This window comes from Calypte anna, chromosome 23 (assembly GCF_003957555.1).
Source record: "Calypte anna isolate BGI_N300 chromosome 23, bCalAnn1_v1.p, whole genome shotgun sequence".
Classification (NCBI taxonomy): Eukaryota; Metazoa; Chordata; class Aves; order Apodiformes; family Trochilidae; genus Calypte; species Calypte anna.
This window is the reverse complement of record NC_044268.1, coordinates 3,075,614-3,099,649: the sequence shown is the minus strand read 5'-3', so window position 1 is coordinate 3,099,649 and position 24,036 is coordinate 3,075,614. Positions and strand designations below refer to the sequence as shown.

The 24,036-nt window shown below is 53.9% G+C and overlaps 2 protein-coding genes across 3 annotated transcripts; both read right to left on the bottom strand.

Annotated features, from left to right (window-relative positions):
- Positions 1-3: 3 nt before the first annotated feature.
- On the bottom strand, positions 4-4,441 carry EVA1B (eva-1 homolog B). Its single transcript, XM_008492859.2, has 3 exons — positions 4,120-4,441; positions 2,717-2,823; positions 4-2,605 (listed from the first exon to the last, which is right to left on the bottom strand). The coding sequence occupies exons 2-3, from the start codon at positions 2,781-2,783 to the stop codon at positions 2,202-2,204; spliced, it is 471 nt and encodes a 156-aa protein (XP_008491081.1). The 5' UTR covers positions 2,784-2,823; positions 4,120-4,441; the 3' UTR covers positions 4-2,201.
- Positions 4,442-4,987: 546 nt separating this feature from the next.
- STK40 (serine/threonine kinase 40) lies at positions 4,988-23,465 on the bottom strand. 2 transcript variants are annotated; one of them, XM_030464362.1, is made up of 12 exons: positions 23,391-23,465; positions 18,009-18,121; positions 16,478-16,597; positions 15,429-15,514; positions 14,891-15,034; positions 13,780-14,007; positions 13,009-13,061; positions 10,488-10,603; positions 8,499-8,643; positions 8,279-8,398; positions 7,772-7,856; positions 4,988-7,027 (listed from the first exon to the last, which is right to left on the bottom strand). In XM_030464362.1, exons 3-12 carry the CDS (start codon positions 16,587-16,589, stop codon positions 6,809-6,811), a joined length of 1,308 nt encoding a protein of 435 aa, XP_030320222.1. In that variant the 5' UTR covers positions 16,590-16,597; positions 18,009-18,121; positions 23,391-23,465; the 3' UTR covers positions 4,988-6,808. The 2 variants fall into 2 exon arrangements, with proteins under 2 accessions (XP_030320222.1, XP_008491083.2); XM_008492861.2 differs by lacking the exons at positions 18,009-18,121; positions 23,391-23,465 and adding an exon at positions 17,305-17,319.
- Positions 23,466-24,036: the final 571 nt, after the last annotated feature.

Genomic DNA, 24,036 nt, shown 5'->3' with positions numbered 1-24,036 from the left:
AGTAGTAGGTGTAACTCTGCTTTGTTTGGTGTTCTGAGCTGGGGAGACACTTGCCTGCTGAAGCAGTGGGTGAGCAGGGAACCAGGCAGTGGGGGTGCTGGTGTTACTTTGAGCCCCTTTGTGTTCCCTGTAATTGTAGTGTTGGGGGAAGAGCCCCAGCACTGCTGCTGTAGGGATTGAGTCACCCAGCTCCATCCATGCCCAGCTCCATCCTCAGCTCCTTGCTGAGGGTCATGGCTCCAGGGGGTTTTCCACCAGTCAGCTGCCACCCAGACAAGGGTCTGTGTCCCTTGCTAGTGCCAGGCAGTAAATGCTTTTCCATTGCTGCCCCTCAAAGGCAGTTTGTTCCTGGGTGAATTCAGCCTCGTCTGCCCCGCGTGGATCCTCTGCTCCATCTGGGGTTTGGTGTCACCACATCCCATGCAGTTGCTCTGAAGGAGCCTCAGTGCTGTCAGAGTAGGCACTGGCCACAGGTGACCCCATGGGTGGGTGTGGTGGTTTAGGGACCCAGGGCTGGGCCCAGTCAGGGGTCAGGAGGAGCCCTGTGTGGTGCAAGGGTGGAGTGTGCATGAGAGATGTGCTCAGCTTTGACTTCTTCCCAGCACGGAGATGGTTTCCTCCAGTGCCACCTGCATGGTGAGGGTCGGTGGCAGAGGAGCCTGGCACAGCACCACAGCCTCGTGGGCAGCCTTGTGGGCAGGTAGGATGGAGTGACTGACCATGGGGGTCCCACACCTGGAGATAGTCCCAGGTCCAGCACCTGCTCAGGGCTGTGCTGCTCCTGGGAGGTGGGGAAGCTGAGGAGGAGCAGGGGCTAGTGAGGCACCCTCATCCCCACACCCCTGCTGGCTGCAGTTCTGGCTGATGAACTGTACCAGTGCCACCCCCCTTCCCCCCAGCTGGGGTCTGCACCAACCTGGTCACAACCCCCCATCCCTTGGGCACTGCTCCCTGCCCTCCCGTGTCACCCCAAGGCTATGTGACAGCCTGTGGGTGTGTAAATGTTTAAAATAAACTATTTTGGGTACAGCTTCGTGCTCTGCAGTGAGCTGCCACCTCCCCTTGGGTTGGGCAGGGCTGGGTTGGTCCCACTGGGCACAGGGGGTCCCGTTATTGCACAGGGGGTCCCAGCAGAGCTGGCTCAGTGCAGAAGCAAGGTTGCCCCGTGGAGGAGCCCGTGATGCTCAGCTCCAGGGGCCAGGATGAGGTGGTGGCAGTCACAGGTCTGGCTGCAGCCTCTGCCATTTGGTCCCAGGGTGAGCAAGTGCCCCTCACCATCCTGTGCCCCTTTTCTCAGCCGGGGCTCACGGTGAGGCTGGGGCAGTGCTGCATCCTCCTCCTCCTCCTCCGCATCATTTCCCAGCCCAGCCCCAGCACATCCTGGCCTCAAGCCACAGGCGTGGGGAAACATCTGGAAAACATCTGGATCCTGCTGGCACGGGAAAACGGCCTGGGAAGGAGCTATTTTTATAAAACTTCCGAGGAGGGGGCTGGGGAAGGGACAGCAGGGTCCCCACGCCCCGCGAGGCTGTGCTGGTGCCAGGAGCGTGGTCAGGATGTGGCTCAGCCCTGCGGGGAGCAGCCTGGGGTCCCTGGGGAGCTCCCACCGCCCCGAGAGCCCGATGGGAAACACGCGGCCCGGCCCCGGCCCCGCCGGGTCAGAGCTGGGCGGTGCCGGAAAGGACCCGGCTAATTTTAGTGGGGCCGAAGGGAAGGAATTGGCCTGGGAAGCTGCTCCTCCGGACCTTCCCTGCCCCAGCACATCTTGTGCCCAACACACAGGGCCCCTCCATGCAGGCTCTAGGTAGTGTCTGACAGCACCATGTTTCTGGGGCAGGAACCCCACAGCTTACACGAACCTACAGCCCCACTGGAGCCCAACAGAACCGGCCTCCCTCCAGCCCTGAGCCCGGCATGTTCTGCCCTGTCCTTGTCTCTGCAGGGTCCCGGGGCTGGGCCAGCAGTCGTACCAATGGCTCAAAGTGCATCATGACCCAAAGTGGGGGGGGCAAGGCTGGACCCACAGCACCAGGTCCAGCTGGCAGTGGTGCAGAGATGCTTTGGGGCAGCTCCTCCACCCCAGGGGCAGCCAGCAGCCCCCCATCTCCTCATCCCAGGCAGCTCCTGAAGGTGTCACGGTATCACTGAGCTGTTGGGGGCAGGCAGGCAGAGTTCTGGGGCAGCTGCCCCCGTGCTGGGGCTCAGTAGTAGTGGACGCGGCCCATGGTGCCGGTGCCCAGGAGGTCAGGCTGCCCGTTGCGCCAGATCTCGCGGATGATTCGTTCCCGCTCCTCCAGCCGCTGCGCCCGCTCCAGCTCCTCCGCTGAGGTGAAGACATTGACGGCCAAGGCCCCGTCCCCGGGGCTGTGGCTCTCCAGAGGGATCTCGGTCACTGGCAGCAATGACTCTGATGCTGCACGGTCAACAGTGTCCTCCTCTTCATCATCCTCGTCTTCATCCTCCTCGTCCTCACTGAGGTCCCGTGGGCGGGGCAGGGGTCGTGCGGGGCTCTGGCAGGAGAGCCGCAGCACCAAGAGGCACAGGGTCAGCAGCAGCCCAAAGCAGACTCCCAGCACAAAGTAGAGCCCGAAGCTTTCGGGGTTGGCTGCAGGGAGAGAAGAGGGGATGAAGGACTGGCTCGCCGTGGCTGCTGTGGGGACTGTGGTGTCCCCAGGGTCCCCCCCGTGGGGGGACCACGTCCCTGCCGTGGGCTCACCTCGGATGTGTGCGTAGGCAGCCATGCTGTTGCTCAGCAGCTCCATGTCCCGCTTGCGGCTCTCCATCCTGTGCTCAGAGCCCCTGGGGACAGCACGTGCTACACATCTGTGGGACACAGCAAGGTGCTGCTAGGGCAGACCCCACCCACAAAGCCCCCTGTCCCCTCTGGTGTTATTCCTGCCTGTGACCAAGCCTCGAGCCAGGGCAGCTCAGCTCTTTGCCACAGGGCCCCAGGTCACGGGGACAAGGACCAGGACATGGTGCAAAGGCCACTGGGTCTGCAGGGAACACACTGAGCTCGGGCTAACACCCCTCACACACCCTCCAAGTTCCTGCTGTGTCCCTGGGGGAGGTGCTTGCCCCTCTGTAGGGAGAAAATCTGCCTGTGCCCTGACAGCAGAGCCAGCCCTGGGTCCCACTGGAACCTGCCCTGGGACCTGAGAAGGGGACATGGATGCCCTGTGCCATCTCCTCCATGACAGCCCCGGGGGGTCAGGGTCCACGAGCCTCACAAGGGTGTTGGGGTCAGCACCCACCTCTTGTGCCCTGGGACCCGCCTGGCCCCAAGCAGCCCAACACCAGCCCCAGCAGCCTGTCCCCACTGCCCTCCATGGGGCCCAGGTCACCCACAGCTGTGGGGTGCTGTGGGGTGCTGTGGGACCCCAAGGAGTGGGGCAGAGGAGCAGGCAGGACCTGGCAGGGGACGAGCTCATTTCCCAGAAACGGCTCCAGGGAGAGAGGAATGAGGAAAGAAATGCAGAAAATGTGACACATCAGCAGAACTGTCCCGGACAGTCCAGTACCGCGGGGCTGCTGCACGTCCCAGGACTGGGCAGCCCCTCACAATGGGACACCCCAAAACGTGGCCACCAGCATCACCAGGAGGGCCCCTATGCCTCCCTTGTGGAGCAGCCCCACTACAAGCCCCTGCCTGGCAATGGGCCGGCTGGGAGCTGCACAGCCCCACTGTGGGGCTGGAGAGACAGAGCCCACGGTGGGCACCCGGGAGCCGAGCTCTGTGTCCCCAAGCCCTGCATCCCCAAGCTCTAAGCTCTGCATCCCTGAGCCCTGTATCCATGAGTCCCAAGTTTTGCGTCCCCAAATCCCCAAGCACCCACCCCTGCATCCCCACCCACTGCGTCCCCAAGCCCCGAACTCTTCATCCCCAAGCAGAGAGCTTCACACCCCAAACCCCCTGTCCTCAGGGACTGGGCCCCGCGTCCCCAAGCCCCACGACCCCCAGCACAACACCCGAACACCTCGAGCAGGGGACAGATCCGTGACACCCTCTGTGGCCATCCCCGATGATGTGGCCGCGGGGTGCTGAGGTCCCTTGGGATGCCCCATCCATCCCCTGGTCCCCTGTGGCCCTAAGCCCGGTGCCGGGGCGCTGGTACTCACGGGTTGCGGGGATCGGCGGCAGGAGCCCGGTGCACTCCGGTTGGGAGCGGGAATGGGAGCGAGGTCTGTTCAGCATTAGCGCTGCAGCAACAGGAAATAGTTTGGAGGCGGGTGGCGGTCAGCGCTGCGCTGGAGCCAATGGCAGCCCCGTCCCAACGCCGAGAGGGGCGCGGGGCCGGGGTTCATCCCGCTCCCCCGGGACGCTGCGTTGGACACAGCTGCGGAGCCGCCCTGGAGTGGGGTGCGGGGCCGCGGGAAGCTCCAGCACCGTCCCGGCGGGATCAGATGGAGCCTCCCTGCACCCAGGCTGCTCGGCAGTGCCGGACCCTGGGCTGGCAGAGCTGGGCTGTGGCCTCACCTGGGAGAAGCCTCAGTTGTTGCTGGGGAAGCCCAGAACCTGAAGCTCTGACCCCCAGGGAACTGCTCCAGTCCTGGACTCGGCACCACATCCCCATGGGGACATTCATGGCAACTCTGGGCTGGCCCCTCCTGCACCCTGTCACCCACCTCCCCAGCCCAGCAGCCCCCCAAGTCCTCCATCCCCGTCCCCCCCCAGTCCTCCATCCCACTCCCACTCCCCCCCCCTCCCCATCCCTCTCCCTGCAGGGTCGCTGAGCACTGAGCTCTGGGTATGAAGTTTTATTGCCGACATGCAGGAGTAGTTTTGATGTAGTACAAAAATAATGTCTTTATACAAATTTTTTTTCCTTTTTTTTTTTTTTTTTTTTTTTTTTCTCCTTACAACAGGCTCTTTCCCACAGTGCTGCCCCTCTGCCCGCACCCCCCGCTGCTCCAGCCCTCCCTGCACCACCCCCTCTTCCAGTTTGCTTTAATACAAGTGTGATTTACTGGTGATGACCAGGGCACAGGAATACAGGGTATGATACAGCCTTGCAGAGTCCCCACAATATTGCTTTAACTTTGGGGAAAAACAAAATAAAGAGGTGAAAAAAATCCAGATAGAGAGAGCAGGGCCGCAGGGGCTGGGGGGTCAGGGCCCCAGGGATGCTCAGGACTGAGGGGAGGGGGGTCCCTGCTCTGGTGCTGGTGGCACAGGGGGTGATGGGCACACGCCAGAGGTGCCAGGACAGACCAACCATGGTAACAATAAATAAGGCAAAGACTTCAGGCTACTGGCTCAGCTGGCTGGGGTGGGCGTGACTGCTCTGGGCTGTGTTAGTGTTCACAATTCCCTGCCTGCTCGCTGCTGCCACACGGTTTCGGCGAGTTCCCAGGCATGAGATAATGCCCAACGCTGCCAAGAAGTTTCAGGTCAATCCCTATGTCCCCACAAAGACACCTGGAGGTTGGCCCAGGCTAGACACTGTCCCCATCCCCAGCCCAGGCAAGAGAAGGCAACACACTACACACAGCTCCACTGCACACCCCCTGCCCCTGCTCACCTGGGCATCTCTGAGCTGAGCCCACAGCAGCTTTTCCCATCCCTGCTCACACAGCTCCCTGTGCCCGGCCCGAGGTTGGCAGGGGAGGGTGATGGAGCAGGGGCAGGAGGCAGAGGGAGCCCTGGATCTCTGTGTGAGAACAGTTCATCTGGCAAGACAGGCATCCAGTTCAGGAAATGAGGCTCAGAAACAATCGTTCCTGTTCTCAGCACAGGACATGGCTCCTCCAGTGGCACTCTGTGACAAATCAGGACGTCCTTCCCCTGCCTCAGCGCCCTGGGTCTGCGTGGTGAGGCTGGGATGGCAAGATAAACTGGGGAACAAATACAGTAGAGACTTCAGCCAGCCCCTTCCTAATTCTAGGCAGATTATTTTGGGAAGCTTTTTCACATTGTAACTCATATATTATATCTGTACCACAACTGAAGTGTGAAAAACGCTAAGTCAGAATTAATGCAACTTTAACTGCTACTGAAAAATAAGATTAAATCATATACCCTTATGAAACTAAAAGAACCAGTGAAAGGTGGGAAAGAGGTCTGAGGCCACGCTGGGCCCAAGTCCTGCAAAACCTCTGAATTACAGACAGGATCCACGGATCACCTGCAGGGAGCAATCCCGGGATCAATCCCTGCGGAGGCACCGGGCTCTGCTCACACCCCCGGCTCCTCGGGACACTGCAGCCCCAGCACGGCCACCCAGGGTCAGACAAGAGCCAAACCAGGTGGCACATTAAGGACAGAAAAAGATTTGATGCAGATGAAGTGGGAGGTTTCCAGGAATTCTTCCTTGCCAAACCCCCTGTCCCCCATAAATCCAAGCTTATTCAAACCGTGTGGAGCGAACGCGGGCAGCCGACTCTGAGCTGCACAGCTGCCACTCTTGTGCCAGCAAACCAGCTTCACCCTGGGTAGTCTTCTCCTTTCCCACAGGCTTTGCTCGATCCAGAGAACAGCATGGTTAAAAAGACAAGAGAGGTAGATTACAGTCATGATTAAAAGCAGATTAGTCATCTAGGCTTCGATTTAAAAAAAAAAAACCACCAAAAAAAAAAAAAAAAAAAAAACCAGATTCCAGAAGATGCCAAGAGGTTGCTGCTTCCAAAACTATCTTTGTCAAAAAGTCTTCTCCCTCCAGAGCGAGTGTGAGTGTGTGTCCCTGAACAGAGCTCAGAAGAATTGCTACATTATTCTCCATCATGGGACACCAGTATTGCTGTTGAGCTGTAGTAGGCGATGTGAAAGGCAGACTGCAGGGTGGTGCTTGTGCTCTCCGTGGGTGGGAAGCTACTTCCGAAGGTACCTCTGGGCCAGGATAGCTGCATCCAAAGGGTTCATGGGCTGAGCATCGTGGCCCAAGCGTCGCACTGGGGGGATGTTCCCAAACTGCCTCTTCTGTAGGAAGCTCTTGGCCTCATGCAAGGTGTTCTTCTCCTCAGCCAAGAGCAGCTGCTGCCTCATGTAGTTCTCAAACTCGTACTGTGAGCACTCCTCTGTCACCTTCACCTGCAGGAGAACCACCCATCAGAGACACAGCAACAGTCCCACTACACCCCTCTGATGGCCCCGTGCTGCCTCAGGATAACCAGAGCCCTGACACAGGGACAGGACCTGCTGCAGGACAGTCCCTGAGCCACCAGTGCCACCTCAGGATAACCAGAGCCCTGACACAGGGACTGGACCTGCTGCAGGACAGTCCCCGAGCCACCAGTGCCACCAGGAACATCCAGAGGGATGGAAACCTCAGCAGCTCTGCCCTGACACAGCTCAGCCCACCCTGCCAGATATTCTGAGGCTGCAGCTGCCTGACCCCCATCCTCACACCCTCCCAGCCCAGCAGAGGGATTTGTGACAGCAGCACTGGACAGGGCTCACAGGCAAAGGCTTCTAGGAGGCTGTCCCCAGCAGTGAGTGACCTCACTGCCACTTCCAACACAATAATAAACTGGCAAGAAAACAGGACATTTGCTGCCATGGCAGAGCTCACCCAAGAGCCTGAGCCTCTTCCCTGCTCCCCCAGCTGTGTGAGGGTGGGAGCATTGCTCAGGAGGAGGAGGGGGCTGCCAGCTCCCCCTGAGCCAGCTGGATGGACCCCCAGCCCCGCAGCACCATCCTCCCTCCCACTGCACAGGACTGTGACAGGCACAGCCAGGACCTCATCACCATCCCCAGTTTGGGGGCTGCCCCCTCGTTCCATCACAGGCAGACCCAGGAGAGGGGTTGTGTGAGAAGGGCAGGGGGAACACCCACCTCCTGGGGGTTTTCAGGATTTGCCACTTGGTCGTCTATGTCTGGCACCACTTGCAAAGGGCCACTCAGTGAGGACATGGACTGCCTGGGGGGAGAGCAGAGTGTTAGGGACAGGGAGCACAGCCCTGCAGGCAGTGTCTGCATTTGGCTGCATCTGTTTGTGCATGTAAGAGACCCCTGACCAGTAGACCTCCTTTAAAAAAAAAAAAAACCAAAAAAATCAGATCTGGGGAGCACAAGGGGGGCCCAGCAGCAAAGGCCCTGCTGCCCCCCGGGTCTGTCATGCAGTGTTGTGGCTTTACAGACTCCAGCCTTGGGCACAACAATCAGCATCATACAGGCCACCCCGGCTGTACCCATCAGCAGACACCGATGGCTGAGACACGATGGGATTTAAAGACTTTTTACAGTTCCCAGGAGCCCTTCCTCTGGTCTCCTGCTGGCCAGAGCTGGGATAGCACAGCCCGTGCCCAGAGACACCACGTTCCCTTCTCTCCTCACACCTACCAGGATGCGATGATGGAGCTGAGAGAATCCAGCACTTCAGAAGCTGTCAGGCGCTGCTGCGGGTCCAGGACCAACAGTTTTCTGATCAAGCACACAGTGTTCTCTGAGACCCGTCCATCCCTGGCAGAGAGAAGGTGGTGAGTCCTGTGCAGGACAGCTGCTGGGAGCAGCCATCAGGGACTGGAGGAGCCACCAAGGCCCTGCCCAGCTCTGTACTCACTCGGGGATGGTGTACTCGGCAGCCTTGATTTTTCGGAAGAGCTCCTGAGGTATGCTGTCGTAGAAGGGGAACTGCCCATAGAGCATGGTGAAAAGCACCACACCCAGAGCCCACATGTCACTGGGTTTGCCACGGTACGGCCGTCCTGCAGGGAGCAAGGAGACACAAAAGCAAGAGGCTTTGCAACACAGCTCACCTCAAAGGCACCGAGATAACCTCTGCATGGGACTCTTTTTACCTCAGCGTTCACCAGAACACTCAAGGCTTCCTATGGTGAGACACCAAGAACCTCCAAAAGCACATCTGACAAAAAGCAAATTGTTCAGCTCCACACAGATGTCCTTCCCTGCCCAACAGCCTTGATGTGATCTGACATCCATGGACCAGAAACCCTGAGCACTGCTGGAAGTCCCCCCTCAATCCCCTTCGCTGTCCCAGCAGAATCCCTGAATCTCAAGGGCTCCAAGGATGCTGCAAATCCAGGACAAAGGAGAAGGGAACATCAGGCCCATCGAGCACAGGGAGGCAGGGAAGGAAGTCTGAGAAGAGTGCTTCTCAGGTGCAGAGTGGCCATGATCAGCACCAGCCTCACCAGCCAGGTGTCCCCAGCACACCCAGGACCCACTGGGGGGATTGGGGCTGCAGAGCCCCCTCGGTCACACAGTAAATCAGCAGACAGCAGAGTGCATGAGGGTCAAGAAACTCAATTCCAACACTTGTAGCACAGCACAGGACTGAGGGAATGACTTCCTCTGACTCACACAGTGAGTCATGGCTGCAGCATTTGTTATTTGGACTAATTATTCTTTGCTTTATATGCTCAAAAAAAGGCACCTCTCCCTCCCTCCTCCAGCTTTTCCTGCGGTGACATTTCAGCAGCCATAAAACACAAGGCATCTCCTAGCAGAAGACAGCTTCTCCTGGAGACCTAAAACAATGATTAATTCTTCAGGCGTTTCAGCTTCCTCTGGCAGCACAGACGGAGGGGCTCAGGGGCTGGGGGGGCGGTGAAGCCTCCAACGTCCTCAAGTAACTTTTCCCTGGATGCCTGGGGAGAGCTGCAGACTGAGCCACTTTGGAACAGCCTTTTCAGAAGCACAGGCTGTGGGGAAGTGCTCTCCACAGGGATGCTCGAGTGCAGGGTGATTACACCCGAGGGTCAGGCCAGGTCGTGAGACACAGAGTTGGTATTTACGAAGGCCCGCGCAGGGTCCTGAGCAGGCTCAGCTGTCAGGGAGGTCAGCAGGCAGCTTGCTGTGTGTGTCCACTCAACCCAGACATCAGAGGAAATGCAGGGGCTGGCAGCTCTGCTGGCAGGGGGGTGACAGGGCTGAAATCCAGGACAGAGCAGCACCTAGATGAGCAGCTCTAGACAACCTCTCCCAGACAGCAGCCACTTGTGCTGCAACTGCTCAGAGCTCCTGCCGAGCACTTGGCTCGTATCATCCATCTGGTTCCAGAGGCCTCAGGATATCCTGCAGAACAGGAAAGGCCTGCAAAAAACACACGTTCCACCTCCCTGCCTGCCTCTGCTCCTTCCTGGCTCAGTCCTGCCCAGGAGGGAAGCAGCCTCCAACCTGCCTGGCAGATCCCATCGGAAGCGCTGCTGCCTGTAAATTGACATCACGGTGGGATTTGGACCAATGGCCTCTTAGACCCAGGGATTAACCCACAGCTGAAGCAAAGCCTCAGGAACAAGATTCAGTCCTGGGAAACGGAACATCTTGTCTGCAGTTGGACTTACTCAGGAACAGACAGGGAATTTTTAATCCACTTTGAAGTTCAGACCAGCCTTAAGAAAAGTTACTCTTGCTCTTTCCCTCCGTATTTGCTCACTTGGAAAAACAAAGTCTCAGAGTTGGACCCTACTGATGAGGCTGTGACAGAGGGCAGGTAACACCCATGCCTCTCATCTGTTATCAGGAGGCACAGATAAAGGAAGTGGGTGCCAGCTGGGGGGCTGTGAGCTGGTGCTGGGGGGGTTCCTACCGCTGAGCACGTCGGGGCTGATGTAGGCTGGGCTCCCCCGCTGGTCCTTCAGCAGGTCATCCTCACTCACCAGGTGCTTCCCCAGACAGAAGTTTGTTATGGTTATCCGGTGAGTCCTGGGAAGGATCAGAAGGCAGCAGTGAACCATAGGACCACAGTGCATGAGCCTGATGGCACAGTGTCCCCACCCCCCAGCAGGACAGTCCCATGCCTGTCCCCCTGCACCTCTTGCTTCTGTGTGGCCAGCAGAGGGGATACAGGTTCTGTACAACCACTTTTGTGTTTTCAGTTTTCCCTAATCTGCAGGACTGCTCTTCACAAGTGGAACAGAGAAAGTTTAATCAACATCCAAAAAAACCTCCTACAGAAAAGGCAGGTACCTGCAGTTCTGGCAGTTTCTCCAGTGAGATAGCTCTTACTTCCCTACACTACTGCCAGCTCCAATTGAGGATTTTTTTCCAGGGAAAATGAGCTCAGTGCAAAACTACTATTACATGAAATCCTCCATGTCACTCAGATAATTTGAATTTTAATGTACAACTTAAAGGACTTAGTAGAGAAACACTGTCTAGAAGATTTCTATATTCTTGAGAAGTATTACCCAAGTATAGCCTGAGAGAATGAATTCAGTCAGTCACAATACCCAGCAAATATTTCCAGCAAGTCTAAGAGACAAGTGAAATTAAACCAAGTGTGGGTTGGCAATGGAGAGTTGATTATTAAGAAAGACAGGCTTGTGTTTAACAAGTGTTAGCTTCAACTGTCAAGAGACCTCCCTGGCTGAGTAACAATCTGCAGGATTTGTTAAGGATTTAAAAGACTGGATGTTCTAAAGGACACTCAGACATTCAGGATTGCTTGGTTTTATTTAGTCACTGAAATTTGATCTAATCTGTAATCACCCAACCACTGCACTGCTTAACTGGAAAACTTGAGAGGCTTTAACATCCACATCTTGCAGGGGACAAGGTAAGAGGGACCTTCATTAGCCCAGGGTGTCACAGGCCAGACCAGGACCCTGCAGGGATAGGACCTGGCTCCTCTGTAGCACGGCTGGAACAGAACAAACATTTCTGATCAGCCCAAGTGACTGCTCCTCTCCATGGTGATCTATTCTTACACCTCACCCACCCTTTCAGATGACTCACTGCTCTAGAGGCTACAGCTTTTCCTCACTCAAGCTGATGGTCTCTGCTAGTAGAAAGCAAAAACACAGCATGTAATGCAAAGAATGACTTTGGCAGGAGGTGTTCACAAAGCTTCCAATGCCTCCCCCTTCCTGTGAGCAGGGCCCCTGTGTGCAGCAGGAGCAGTGGGATGCTCCACTGCACACTTTGCCCAAAACAGAAGGGAAGCTCAGGGTGGATCCTTTAAGGCAATAATCTTTGTCTGCCCCTTCATTGTGAGGCGAGTCAAAGAAGCAAACAGAACAGATTTATCTTCAAGCAGCCCTATAGAAATGACTTAAAGCAATTTACAGGTGGCCCTGAAATGCACCAGCTGCTGTGTGTGGGGAACCAAGGCATTCAGCCTCAGCAGGTAAAATCCATTTGCTTTCAAACAGTGTTAGGGAGGAGAAAAAAGCAAGCTGTGACTGCAAGTGTGCACTGTACAGACTCTGGAAGCCTGCAGACCTAAAGCCTTCCAGTTCTTTATTCATTCCACAGAAAACCAGACAGTGTGAAAAGAACAAATTCCACTCATTCTTAAAGTCAGTACAAAATATTTAGCCAGTAATGTAACACTGCAGGACAAGAGCAGAGTATCTGGACTGGAATTAGCTTGCCAACTAAATCACTGCATAACACAGGACAACAAAGCAGCTCCAAGGAGCCACCAAGCACAGCACACACTGCTCCAGCTGCTCTTGGCTCGAGTGGTGCTCGGGCCCCAGGGCTGCTGCTGACTCTGCTCCCACCCCCCCTTCCTGCACAGCCCCCATGGCACAGGGGACATCAGGGCCTTGTGAACAGAGGCTTCCATCAAACCAGCTCATGGGAACAAGGAAGCTATTTCAAGCACAAACATAGACTAGACAGAAGAACTTTTGTTTAGATAAGTAAATATTTTACTGCTAGTGAAAACACAGCAGTGCAACAGTCAAAGATTTAACACTGCTGGGATTATAGTACAGACTGCAGTGCTGGGAATTCCTTTAGCACATTGGAAAGTGAATGTGAACTGAATCACTAAATGCAGTATTTCTCTAGCAGGTTTCTGAATTACTACAGAACTCGGTTTTCAGTAGTTAGAATCCAAAAAAACAGAAGTGCAGACAAGGGGTCACGAAGCTTGGTGGAAGAGTGAACTATCAGGGCTGGGCTCAGTTCAGTTTTGGAGATGAACTCATGTAACTTTGAACTAGATTTGTATTTTTGCTCAGCCTGCTTCCACTTCCCCCTCCCTTCTCACATGAGAGCACTCTCACCAAGTGCTGCCTTTGATTGTGTTTTTAATAGAAATCTGCATGGGGAAGAAACATGAGACAACTGCCAGAACAGCAGCTTTCCAGCACACTTACCTTTTGTTTAGCACCATGTTTCCTAGTTTCAAGTCTCTGTGCACTATATTTTTCTGTAAAATATATAATAATATAACATGAGCAGAAGTGTATTTGTTATAGTAACATAAAACTGATCCTTGGACAAAAGCAGTAAGTATCTTTTGAAATTCTGTCAACTTCATTCTCAGAAATAACCTTGATCAAGGTTTCAAAGTCAGGCTGCACCCCGGGTGCCTTGGGCACTTCTTTTGCCATTCTGGACAGACCAATATGATAAACATTCCCTCAAAGGATCCATGTTTCCCTGCCCTGCCAAGGAAGGATGGGTGCCCTCTGTTACATTGGCAGAGTCTATTTTTGTTAAAATAATTTCTAGCTCATTGATCTCAAGCTTGTAGCCTGAGGTTCTGATCTCAGAAATCAATTCTTACACTGTGATTTATTTTGCTTCAACAGGAAACAGCCTGAAGTGTTTCCTGCATTTGCTTAGCCTCTGCTCCCCTCTTCCACCTCCCCTCTCTGAGGTTCCTGACACTGCCCTTCACCTGATCTGCAGCCAGTCCAGCTGGCCCTGCTCCACAGTCAACAAACACTTTGTTATCATCAAGAAACTGGAGGGGAGAGGCAGGGAATGCTCTTTTATGGTTCGGGGCACAGGACACTGTTACAGGGAAATAGCTGAAACACCCATCCTCTGTCACCTTGTCACCACCTAAGGTTTAAAGCACCTATTACACACAGATGGGAAAGCCAAGCCTCCCAGCACTGAAGGGATAACAAAGATCTTACCTTATGTAATGCTTCCACCACTCGTACCACATCATAAAATATCACAACTGTCTCCCGCTCACTGAGTCTCTTCTCCTTAATGACATAATGCTGCAGATTGATCAAATCTGCTGTTTTGTCACTGAAATCATGAGCACAGAGGCAGTCCAACACAAGACAAATACGCTTCTTCATTTTTCTGACCATTCTGTTGGCTTCCAGATCTTCTATGATTTCACAAGCTCGGTCCTACAGGGAGGCAAACCAAGGAGTTCAAGGGAAGCTACCTGGGGATATGGACTCCCATGCAGAGCACTAGAGAATAAATAACTCCCTGGTGATCCCAAAATAAGCAAATGCAAGCACTGTGCTTGATCTTTGCCCTAGCTGAGATTTCAAAAAGACAATACATGATCTCTGCTTAAAGAGGCCAGAGGGAGCCTGTGCTGTTCACAGACACAGCCTAGAAAAACTCCACCGGGGCACAGAATTAGGAGGGGTCCCACACACATTATTAATGAGAGCAGAAATCTTATGACACAAGTAGCAGTTCTTCTGTAGCATTCCACAGGACACAGTTGGACATTTGGCTTATTTAAGGTAGAGCACAGACAGCCTCAAGTCAAAAAGTCTGTTCACAAAATCTGACCAGCAAGCACAGAAACACCAACACCCAAACCAAGTAAATTCTCTCACCCATCACATCTGTGAAGAGCTCTGATGGTGTTAACAGCAACACAGCTCACTCACAGAGACACCAAGCAGCACACTGACTAGTTGGACTTGCTGAAATCATTTCTTGGCAATTTGTCCCCTCTTACAAGTCATCACAAAACAGCACAGAGAGGAAAGCACGAGTTCAGTTCTAGAGGGTGCTCTGTGGGCACAGATTAATTAGCCAGTGGAGCAGCTCTGTTCCCACTTGAGGACACTACTGAGTACCTGTCCCATTTTGCATGTTCTCCCATTTCCCAAATCCCAAGCCCCACATAACTCCCAAAAGCCCCAGCAGTGGTTAACCTCAGCAGTGTGCTGGGAATCCTGCACACACAGAGCAATGGGACATTAAACAAAAGCAGCTCAAGCCAATGGCAATTACTGGCACTCCAACCTGGATGGTGACCAGCAGTACCTGGAAGAGCCCGTGGTGATGAACCACTCCCTCCTGGTTGTGGAGCAGGGAAAGGAGAGAATACTCTGTGTGCAGCAGCATCTTGCCCTGGCGCTCCTCCTGGGTTTCTATTCCTTTATCACCCCTTTCTTCTAAGGTGAGAATCTTCAGGAAAAGGGAAAAGATCTTTACAGCTCCCAGAAAAACCCAAAGGCCCCCAAACTTTACATTTGAGGCATTCACACGTGTTTCACAGCTGATGTAACTGTGCCAGTGTTTGCAAACTTGCCCTAGCAGAGCACAGCACGTGTTTGATGAAGACCAAAGAGCAGCTCAGGCAGCTTTCTGCTCTTATCCCAAGTGATTTGTCCCCACTGGAGCCACCTCCACTTCAGGCAGAAGGAGATGCTTTGCCATGGGGCTAATCTTAACACCAGATCTGTGCCTGGAAGCAGTGCTGCTGAGGAGAAGCTCCACAAGCACCTCCACAACCACAAGCACCTTCATATCCTGACAGCTGAAGAGCTCTGAAGACCTGGAAGCCCTGAAGTTTGCTTACCTTTAGCTGATAAAAGTCATCTGTCCCATCCTTTCTTGCCAAACACTGAACAATACTTGGCACAGGGGAGTTACCTAAACGTGGACCTAACAGCACAAAGCAAAAACAGACTTGTTTTCCTCTAAGCAGCAATGACTAATTCAGGGTTACATCAGTGTGCAAGTGTCATGCAGTTTACATTAGTTTAAACTAAGTTCCTTTTTTTTTTTTTTCCAGGAGACTAAATGTGTTTCCACAAATTACAACCTAAAGAAAAAAAAAAAAAGATCCTGAACTCTGAAGCCTTTTTGGACAATATTTCATTTGTTCACTGGAGAAACGTTTAACAAAAGCCCACACATGGCACAGCTGATTTCAGAAATTCAAATTTCTGCATGCCTGAACCACACAGCTTTTACATTTACTAGCAACACCCATGGCAACTGCTATTACCACACCTCTGAACCCAACTGCCACCTCGGCAGGGATGGCTCAGGTATGCAGAGCAGCCCAAATTTCCAGGTAACATGTAGCCTCCACTCTTTTAAATCAATCAGCTTCCAACTGAGTATCCATTGGCTTCCATGTGAAGTCCATTATGGTTTTGACAGTTTAGGTAACTAGTTCAGAAATAAGAACTGTTCTAGCATCCCCCAGGTGGTAGCAGAGTGGTCCTGCTCTGGTACACACTGCTCATCATGACCACAACTGCACTGCTAAGTAACCACGTGCTGATTTCACAGTGAATTTCAGGCAAGCAGGGCTGAACTTCTCCCCTGAAAGAGTTTGTTCTTTAACAAAGTTTAAGAATAGAGTTATAAGAAAGAAGATTAAATTAAAAGGTACACAGTTTTCTTAAATGCCATGCCTGCCTTGCTGGGTTAGTATCACAGGGCTCCTCAGCTTGGCTAGCTGCAAAAGGCTCCTGCTCTGCTACAGCAAAGGAATTACATTCTGAGGCAGGACACTAAATTACACACCTGCTTTTCCTCCCTTTATAGCACCTTTTATTTTGGTTTTGCAATCAGCAGCTACCTTGAAAACTGAAAAAGAAAACCCTCCCTGCTTACCTAGAATAAAAGGGCCTGCTCGCTTGGCATTATTTCCAGAAATCCCTGCACAAAGAGCTTTTGCCTTGGTGGATGTTTCCCCAGCTCCTCTGTCTGATGCTCGTCGCTTCATCCTTGGCTCTTGAAAGAGAAAGAAAAATCACATCTGATGAGCAACTGAGTTCATTTCTTATGCTCTTCCCTTATTTTGCACTGGAAGGCTTTCACCTCCTGACGCACTCATGTCTCTGCCTACTTGTGTTTCTGCAGAAAAAGCTCTGGCTCATTACTGATAGACCACTTGTGGGTTGGAGGCTCAGTGCATTTTTGAAGGCATAAATCAGCCTCATTATTCAAAGCAACATTTCCTACAACAGTTGTTTGAGAGACACAGTGGGAACAAGTCAAAATAATTAAAGCTTGTTTTACAGCAAAAACAAGTTTTCAAATTAACCTATTCCAAAAAATTCTGTAAGGAAATGCCAAAATTATCTCCCTGTATGAGCATCTACTTCTGGTTCAGTCTATGAACTGCTGGGGCTTCCTTCACTGGGGACTTCACACCCAGCACGACTGACCAAGTAACTCCAAAGGCTCAATTCTGTTCCTCAAACAGCCAAAAATGCACAAAACTGATCATAAAAACGAAAGAGAATCTGGGGTGGCATTGCAGAATCAAATAAACTCAACCTCTGTGACTAAAACACTACTTCCCCAAAGGAAAGTCTGGTTTCAGCAGGGCAGGAAAAGCCCCTCTGGCACTGCTGCCAGGCCAGCTCCACCTGCAAACACAGACAGCTCCATCAAGCTGCTGGTTTGTTCCCAGGACACCTCCTCCTTGTCTTCACTTCTTGGAAAACAGTTTCAGAGACTTTCATAACTATCCAGGCTATCATGCTCTAGCATTGCAGAGGTTTTGACTTTTTTGAGAGGGGTGGGAGAGAGGAGTAATGAAGCACAATCCATTTTTTTAGTTTGAGCAAGTCAAAACTGAGCCCCAGCAGCCTTCCCCCAGAGGTTATGACAGCAGACTGGGAAAACCTTTTTTGGTTGTACTTATTTGTTTTCAGAAAGTCCCAGTGTTTCACCAGGTTAGAGACTGATAAATCACCACTCTCTGAATGAAGTTCACCCTCTGGCAGTCCCACCCTTTCTGTGGACACAAGAGTGATCTCATTGCATTAATTCATCCAACAGTACCTGTCACCAAGATCAGAGATAGCAAAAGAGATAAGGTGAGAAGCCTTACAGCAGCCTTTGCATCCCTGCACTGCTGACTTCCAGCTCTGACAGATGAACAGAATCAAGTCCTGATCCTTGTTCTGCTAATTCCTGACCTAACACTGGATTCTAAAATCCTCCCCTCCTTGCAACATCATTATCACTCTCCCTGCTGGAAATGTATGAGTAAGACTTCCACTGGAGAAACCCCACTGCACAGAAACTCTGAGATAATGCCCTTTGTGCAATCAAGCAGGAGAGGGCTCACTGGGATCACTGGGCTCACTGGTGCCAACGGCGTTATCGTAAACAAAACAATCTGAGGACTCACGTAGTTCAGCATCAACTGTATCTTTACTCTTCTTCCAAACTAGGTTTTCCAACGTCTCAGGAGACAGGAGTCATCACCTTGGAGAAGGCTGGATGGTCGAAAGGTCGAGGACTCTGTAATGTGAAATGAGACACACTTGATGCTGTGGTTCTGGATTATTCTTGATTCCGATAACGTGGGACGCACCAGGACCTGGGTGGTTTGACAACTTCTGTGCTTGGTTTGGTTTAGGAAAGGCCCAAAAGCTCAGGATATCAGGTGAGAGATTAAAAGGGCTCCTGGAATTCGGCCCCCAAAGGGTCACAGGAGCATGAGTCCTGCACAGCCAGACAAATAAAAGTGTCACCAATCTCCAAAGGCATTTTGTGGTGGGAGACAGACTTCAGAGCAGAAGCAACACCTTCTGCACATCAACCTCCCCCACACAGAACCAGCCTGCCTCTTTTCAACAGCAGTGTAAATACACCCAAGTTAACCACAGTGCCACAACAGAACCTTCAGGACTGGAAGCTAGTTTTTTATCACCGTAAGAGTTAATGCTCCAAGTCTGGACCTGAACACAGAAATTTCAGCAAATGGCACAAAAGAATACACAGAGGATCAATGCCCAAGGATTTCCCCCTCACACATGGTGAGCAGAGGGCAAACAAGCAGCAAGTGGGGTCCCACATGGCTGAGATTTAAAAGAGCCCAGAGGTGAATCTAGGACATTCCCATGAGAGGCTCTGAGATGCACAGAGCATCCCCCAGCCCCTGCAGCAAAGCCTCTGCCCACAGGCAGCCCAGCAGACAGCCAAGACTGCCCAGTGCTCAAGACTGAAAAAAAATAAAATCATTTCTGAAAAAAAATAAAATCATTTTACCAGCAGGATCAGTCTGAAGAGAAGGCAATCAGCAAGGAACCAGAATAAAACCACTCATCCCTTAAAACACTCCATCCTAGGGACAGGACCATTAGATATTGATGTGCTGGGTTCACCACCACCCCCTCCTCCTAAAAGCAGACTGTAAAAAGTGAATCAAACCACCCCCACTCCTTGTCCTACCATCTGTAACAAAAATGGTCTCTCTCACAGAAAAACTTCCAAGTCTAGCAAAAATATTAATTATTTAACATTTTAATGCAATGCATGTGATATATCCAACATCTGACTGGTGAAGTGTCTGAAGCTTCTTCCTGTGCTAGCTCTGGTTTTAACAGAATTATTAATACCATAATTTGGAGACCTGGATGTAATGTCTTTTAATTATGCAGCTTAAGGAAACTGTCCAATTCCCAAATTACCACATGATGTTCCAGTGCCCAGCACAAGAGCAAAGGAAAGCAAGAGAGGAGGAAACAGAGCTTTTCATCTCTGATTAAAGAAGCAGCAGGTCCTAATAGCTGGAGCAGGAACCAGAAAGTACCTCTGGGGCGTTAACAGGATTACTCAGCAGCACAGAAACTGGTTAAGACACTGGAGCAGCTGATACAACCTCCACAACACTTTCTGTTGCTTTATCTTGCAGCAGGAGGGGGATGGGTTAGTTGGTATTTACACTTCCCAGGGCAACCCCGGAGGTGTCTGACCTCCTCCTGCCACAAGGAGCTGATCCCTGATATCAGTGGGATGAGCTGGGAGCCAGCTGGAGATGATGGAGCCCACCAGTGCCTGCTGGAGCTGATGGCCGGGGAGGATCAGCTCCTTCAGGGAGCTAAAGCCAATCTGCCCCTGGGAGCCTGGACATGGCAGGAGCAGCTCCGGGCACCTGAAACCTGCCCGTGGCTCCCAACCTGGGTGGGAAGGAGCTGGGGCTGGGTGGGGGTGGCAGGCAGGCTGCAGATCACCTCCTCCATCTCAACACCCCCACGGTGCAGTGGCAGCACCAGAGGCAGCACCGTGGGCAGGCTGGGGGGCTCAGTACTCCTCAGTTCCCCACCTCCCACCCCAAGAAGCAGAGGAGCTGCCACCCATCCCAGCAGCACTGCTCTTCTGGGAGCCAAACACTGGCTGCAGCATTTGGGGTGAAGCTGGGGAGCCCATCCAAAGGTTTCTGTCCCACTCTCCTCAGCATTTGCAAAAACGAGCACTGCCAGGCTGCACCCTGCACCACCTAAATGGCACACTGGGCAGTATTGATCAGTGATGATGGATCAAAGTTCACATCTGAGCCTGGCTCACGGCAAATTCCAGTTCTTGAGAAGCAATGTTGGACCTGACCTGAAAATCTACATAAATGCTACCATTAAATGAGGAAAACCTGGAGCATGGTTCTGCTCCCAGCAGAGGAACAAGCAGGTTGGTGTTGCTGTGAGGAGCAGCAATCCCAAAGTGTTGCCACACACCTTCCCTGGGCAAACCCAGCTGGGGACAGCTCAGACCCGAGTCATCAGCACTCCCAGGGACAGAGGCCCAATTCCCATTGGAAAAGGTTCCCCGAGAAGAGGCAGAGTTGGGATCAGCTGAGGAATCCTGGCTGGGGGATGAGAGGGAACATTTGCCAGGCAGATCCCAAGCCAAGCAAGGAGCAGCCCCCAGGGTGAGGTCCCCTCATGCTGCAAAGCACCAGGGGCAGATTCACAATACAGGAAAATCAACTTTAGCAAAAGCTCTGGAATTTTAACTGTTCTGTAAGAGAAGTAACTACACACACACACACACAATAAAAAAAGAAATGCCCATCAGATGACTCAGAGCCACCACTGCAACCCATGTACCGCTGCGTGAGCCCTTCCGGGAAGGGAAACCTCCAGAAACAGCAGAGCCCTGACTCAGAGATTTCTTGGAAACGCAGGGAGAATCATTCAATCTTCTTCCCTAAGTCAGAAGTTTGCTCAAAACCAGGCACAGGGTTCCTCTGGACAAAAGGGAAGGAAGAACCCCGGGGCACTGGGGTTGTCAGAAGGCACCAGGTAAAGCACAAAACTCAGCAAGGGAGCCACAGGACAGAAACAGCTCCTGCTGAACCCACCCACCAGAAAATCTCCTTCCTCAGCCCAACCTGCCTGTTAGGTTAACCCCTGGTTTATGTGAGCAGGGCCCAGCAGCACTGCAGAGGCTGAGAGGCACCCCAGTATACCTTGCAGATGTCCCACATGCAGCTGTGGCCAAACTCCAACTTCTCAGGGACAAAAATGTCCAAGTCAGACATCAGGGAAAGCAAATTCCTTCCTAGCCCCCTCCAGGCAGCCGAGGAAACTGTGAAGCACAGGATTCCAGAAACATAATTACAGTGCAAGCAAGCAACAAGCTGGGCTTTCTTTAAACCCTTCTGATGCATCAACACGTGAGATATCCAAGGACTCATCTCTGGGAGTTCCCTCCTTGGTTACATAAATACCAACTTCAGCTTAACTCCTTCACGCTGAAACACAGGCCACATCCACAGGGAAAAAACATCCCAGCTCCAGCCCAACATCCCCACAGCAGGGGCTCCTGCAGCAGGGAATGGGGCAGGAAAAGAGCCTGGAAATCCAGGGACAGCACCTGAAATCACCTCACTCCCCCAGCAGCGTGATGGTTCCCCCATGGTCACTACCTGTAAAGCCCCCACCAGGTGAGATGTGTATCACCTGACAGGGTTTTTATTTCTTCCTTACAGCTTCTGTTACTGTGCACACTTAATATTCCATAAATCCACCACAGAAGGACTTTCCTCATGCGCACAGAGATTATCTCATGACTCACACACGTGCTGACACTTTCTTTACAGTGAGGTGTGGCTGCCGTTTTTAACAATGATCAGCTCCTCTAGCCCTAACTAGATAGAAAGAAACACATTTAAGTTATCTGTGGGCACTGCCACTCTAACCTTCTGAGCTCTGTGACATGAAAGCACACACAGACAGGCACTGCCTGTTCACAAATGGGTATCTGAGTGGCAAAAAAAAATACTTTTTCACACAGAAAACATGGATGGGCACAGAACCTCCTCCAGTCTAGCAAGTGCTCCCAGCTGGAGAGCTCCCAACACACACTGTAGGAGCCCAGAGCCTCTGCAGACAGCTAACAGCCCTTCTCTGGGCTAAGCACAGTGGGAACTTTGAGGCAAAATCAATGGGGTTGTCCTTAATCAAAGAGCAGCTAAGTGCTGGTGAGGCTTCCCTCTGTGTGGCTGCAGAAGGAGAGGATTCTGTAACAGCCCGAGGATGAAAGCAGCTGAAGAGGAGGGTGCATTTAACTCATAAATATGTGACCAGACCATCTGCATCTGGACTTGAACAGAGAAACTTCAGCAAATGGCACAGAATACACAGAGGATCACTGCACAAGGATTTCCCCCTCACACATGGTGAGCAGAGGGCAAATAAGCAGCAAGTGGGGTCCCACATGGCTGAGATTTAAAAGAGCCCAAAGGTGACAGACAAACAACACAGGGATGAAGCTTTGGGGCTGGGGGAACACATCCTGACCCTGCCCCGACCCAGCCACCTTCCCACCACCCCCTGTACCCCTCTCTGTCCCTTCTGCCCCCCAGGGCCCCAGCTGACCCCCCCACTGCCCTCTCCTCCAGCATCTCCCTCAATTCACGGGGTGCCAGCCCCAGGATGGAGCCCGAGGTGCCCAGCACCCCCCACCACCCGGGGCTGGACCAGCACCAGAACCTTTCACACTCTCACGGGTGGCAGCAGGGAAGCTCCCGAAGGCCACGGCCAAAGGAGGGGACAGGAAGAGGATGGGAGTGCAGGGCACCCCCCGGCTGCCTCCTGATCTCCTCCCGGTGAGCTCGGCGGGAAGGACGGTGCCGGTTCTGGAGCAGCTGGGATGGCTCGGGGGTTTACTCACCCTCCCGGAGAGGTTCGGCCTCGGCTGCTCCCTCCCCGCTGAGACACCCGGGGCTCCTCCTCGGATCGGAGCTCCCGAATCCCCACATTAGGAAACTCCTGCCCAGGCTGACAGCGAGATCAGCACCCAAGGAGCCTGGGGCGCTGCCAGCCCAGCACAGCACAGCCCGGACCCCCGCACACCCCGCGCTTCTTCTCGGGGATGCGTTTAAACCCCGCTGCACAATCCCGCCGGACCCGGTGACATCCCCGGCACCACCGACACCGCCCGGGCCGCTCCCGGGCAAGGCTTCCCCGACCGGCCGGGAGGGCACCACAGGGACCTCCGGAGGCCTCGGCCGGGCCCCTCCCCACCGGCCGGCAGCGTGCGGGCCCCACCGGGAGGACAGGCTGCCGGGAGGACGCTGCCCCGGAGGTCCCGAGATTGCCGGGCCGGGACGTGGCGGCCAAGCCTACACCGGACCCGGCGCAGAACGACGCCGCTTCCCACAGCGCCCGACCCGGCTCGGCCGGGGCTGTCGGTAATGCCGCCAGTAATGCCGCCGGTAATGCCTCCCGTACCGCCCGTACCACCCGCACACATCCGGACGCGCCCGGTCCGTCCCGTCCCCGCTCACCCATGGCCCCGGGGCCGGCGCGGCCGCCGCCGCCTCCCGCAGCCCCACGCCCGGCGCGGCCTCCGCTCCGCTCCGCGGCGGCCACCTGACAGCGGAAGTGACGCACGCGCCACCGCCCCCCGCCGCCGCCGCCGTCATCCGCCTCCTGGCGGCCGCTGCGGGGAACGGGCGGCGCTGATTGGCCGGCAGAGGCAGCGCCGGCTGTGATTGGTGGAGAGTGCGGAGGACGGGAGGGGAGGTTTGCGGCAGCGTCTGATTGGTTGAGGCGCGTAGAGGAGAGGGAGGCAGGAACGACAGCTGATTGGCTGAGGAACGACGACTCCGCCGCTGATTGGCTCCCGCTCGGGCCGGCACTGGACGGGAAAGGGGTTGGGGGGCACGCGGGAGATTCGAACGCGCCGATTGGCGGAGAGGCGGGCGCGGTCCGGCTAAGCTCCGCCCCCAACCCGGGGCCCCCCCACCTGCCCGCACCCCGGTACCGATCCCGCCGCACAGCGACCCCGCGCTCCGCACCCCTGCGGGAAGCGAGAGCAGGACGGGCTCTGTGAAACCCCGGCCCGCGCAGCACCCCCGGGGCTCGGTGTCACCCAGCGCCCGTGGCACCCCGAGCCGCCCCGGCTGCGGGAGGGACGCGTGGTTCCTCTCC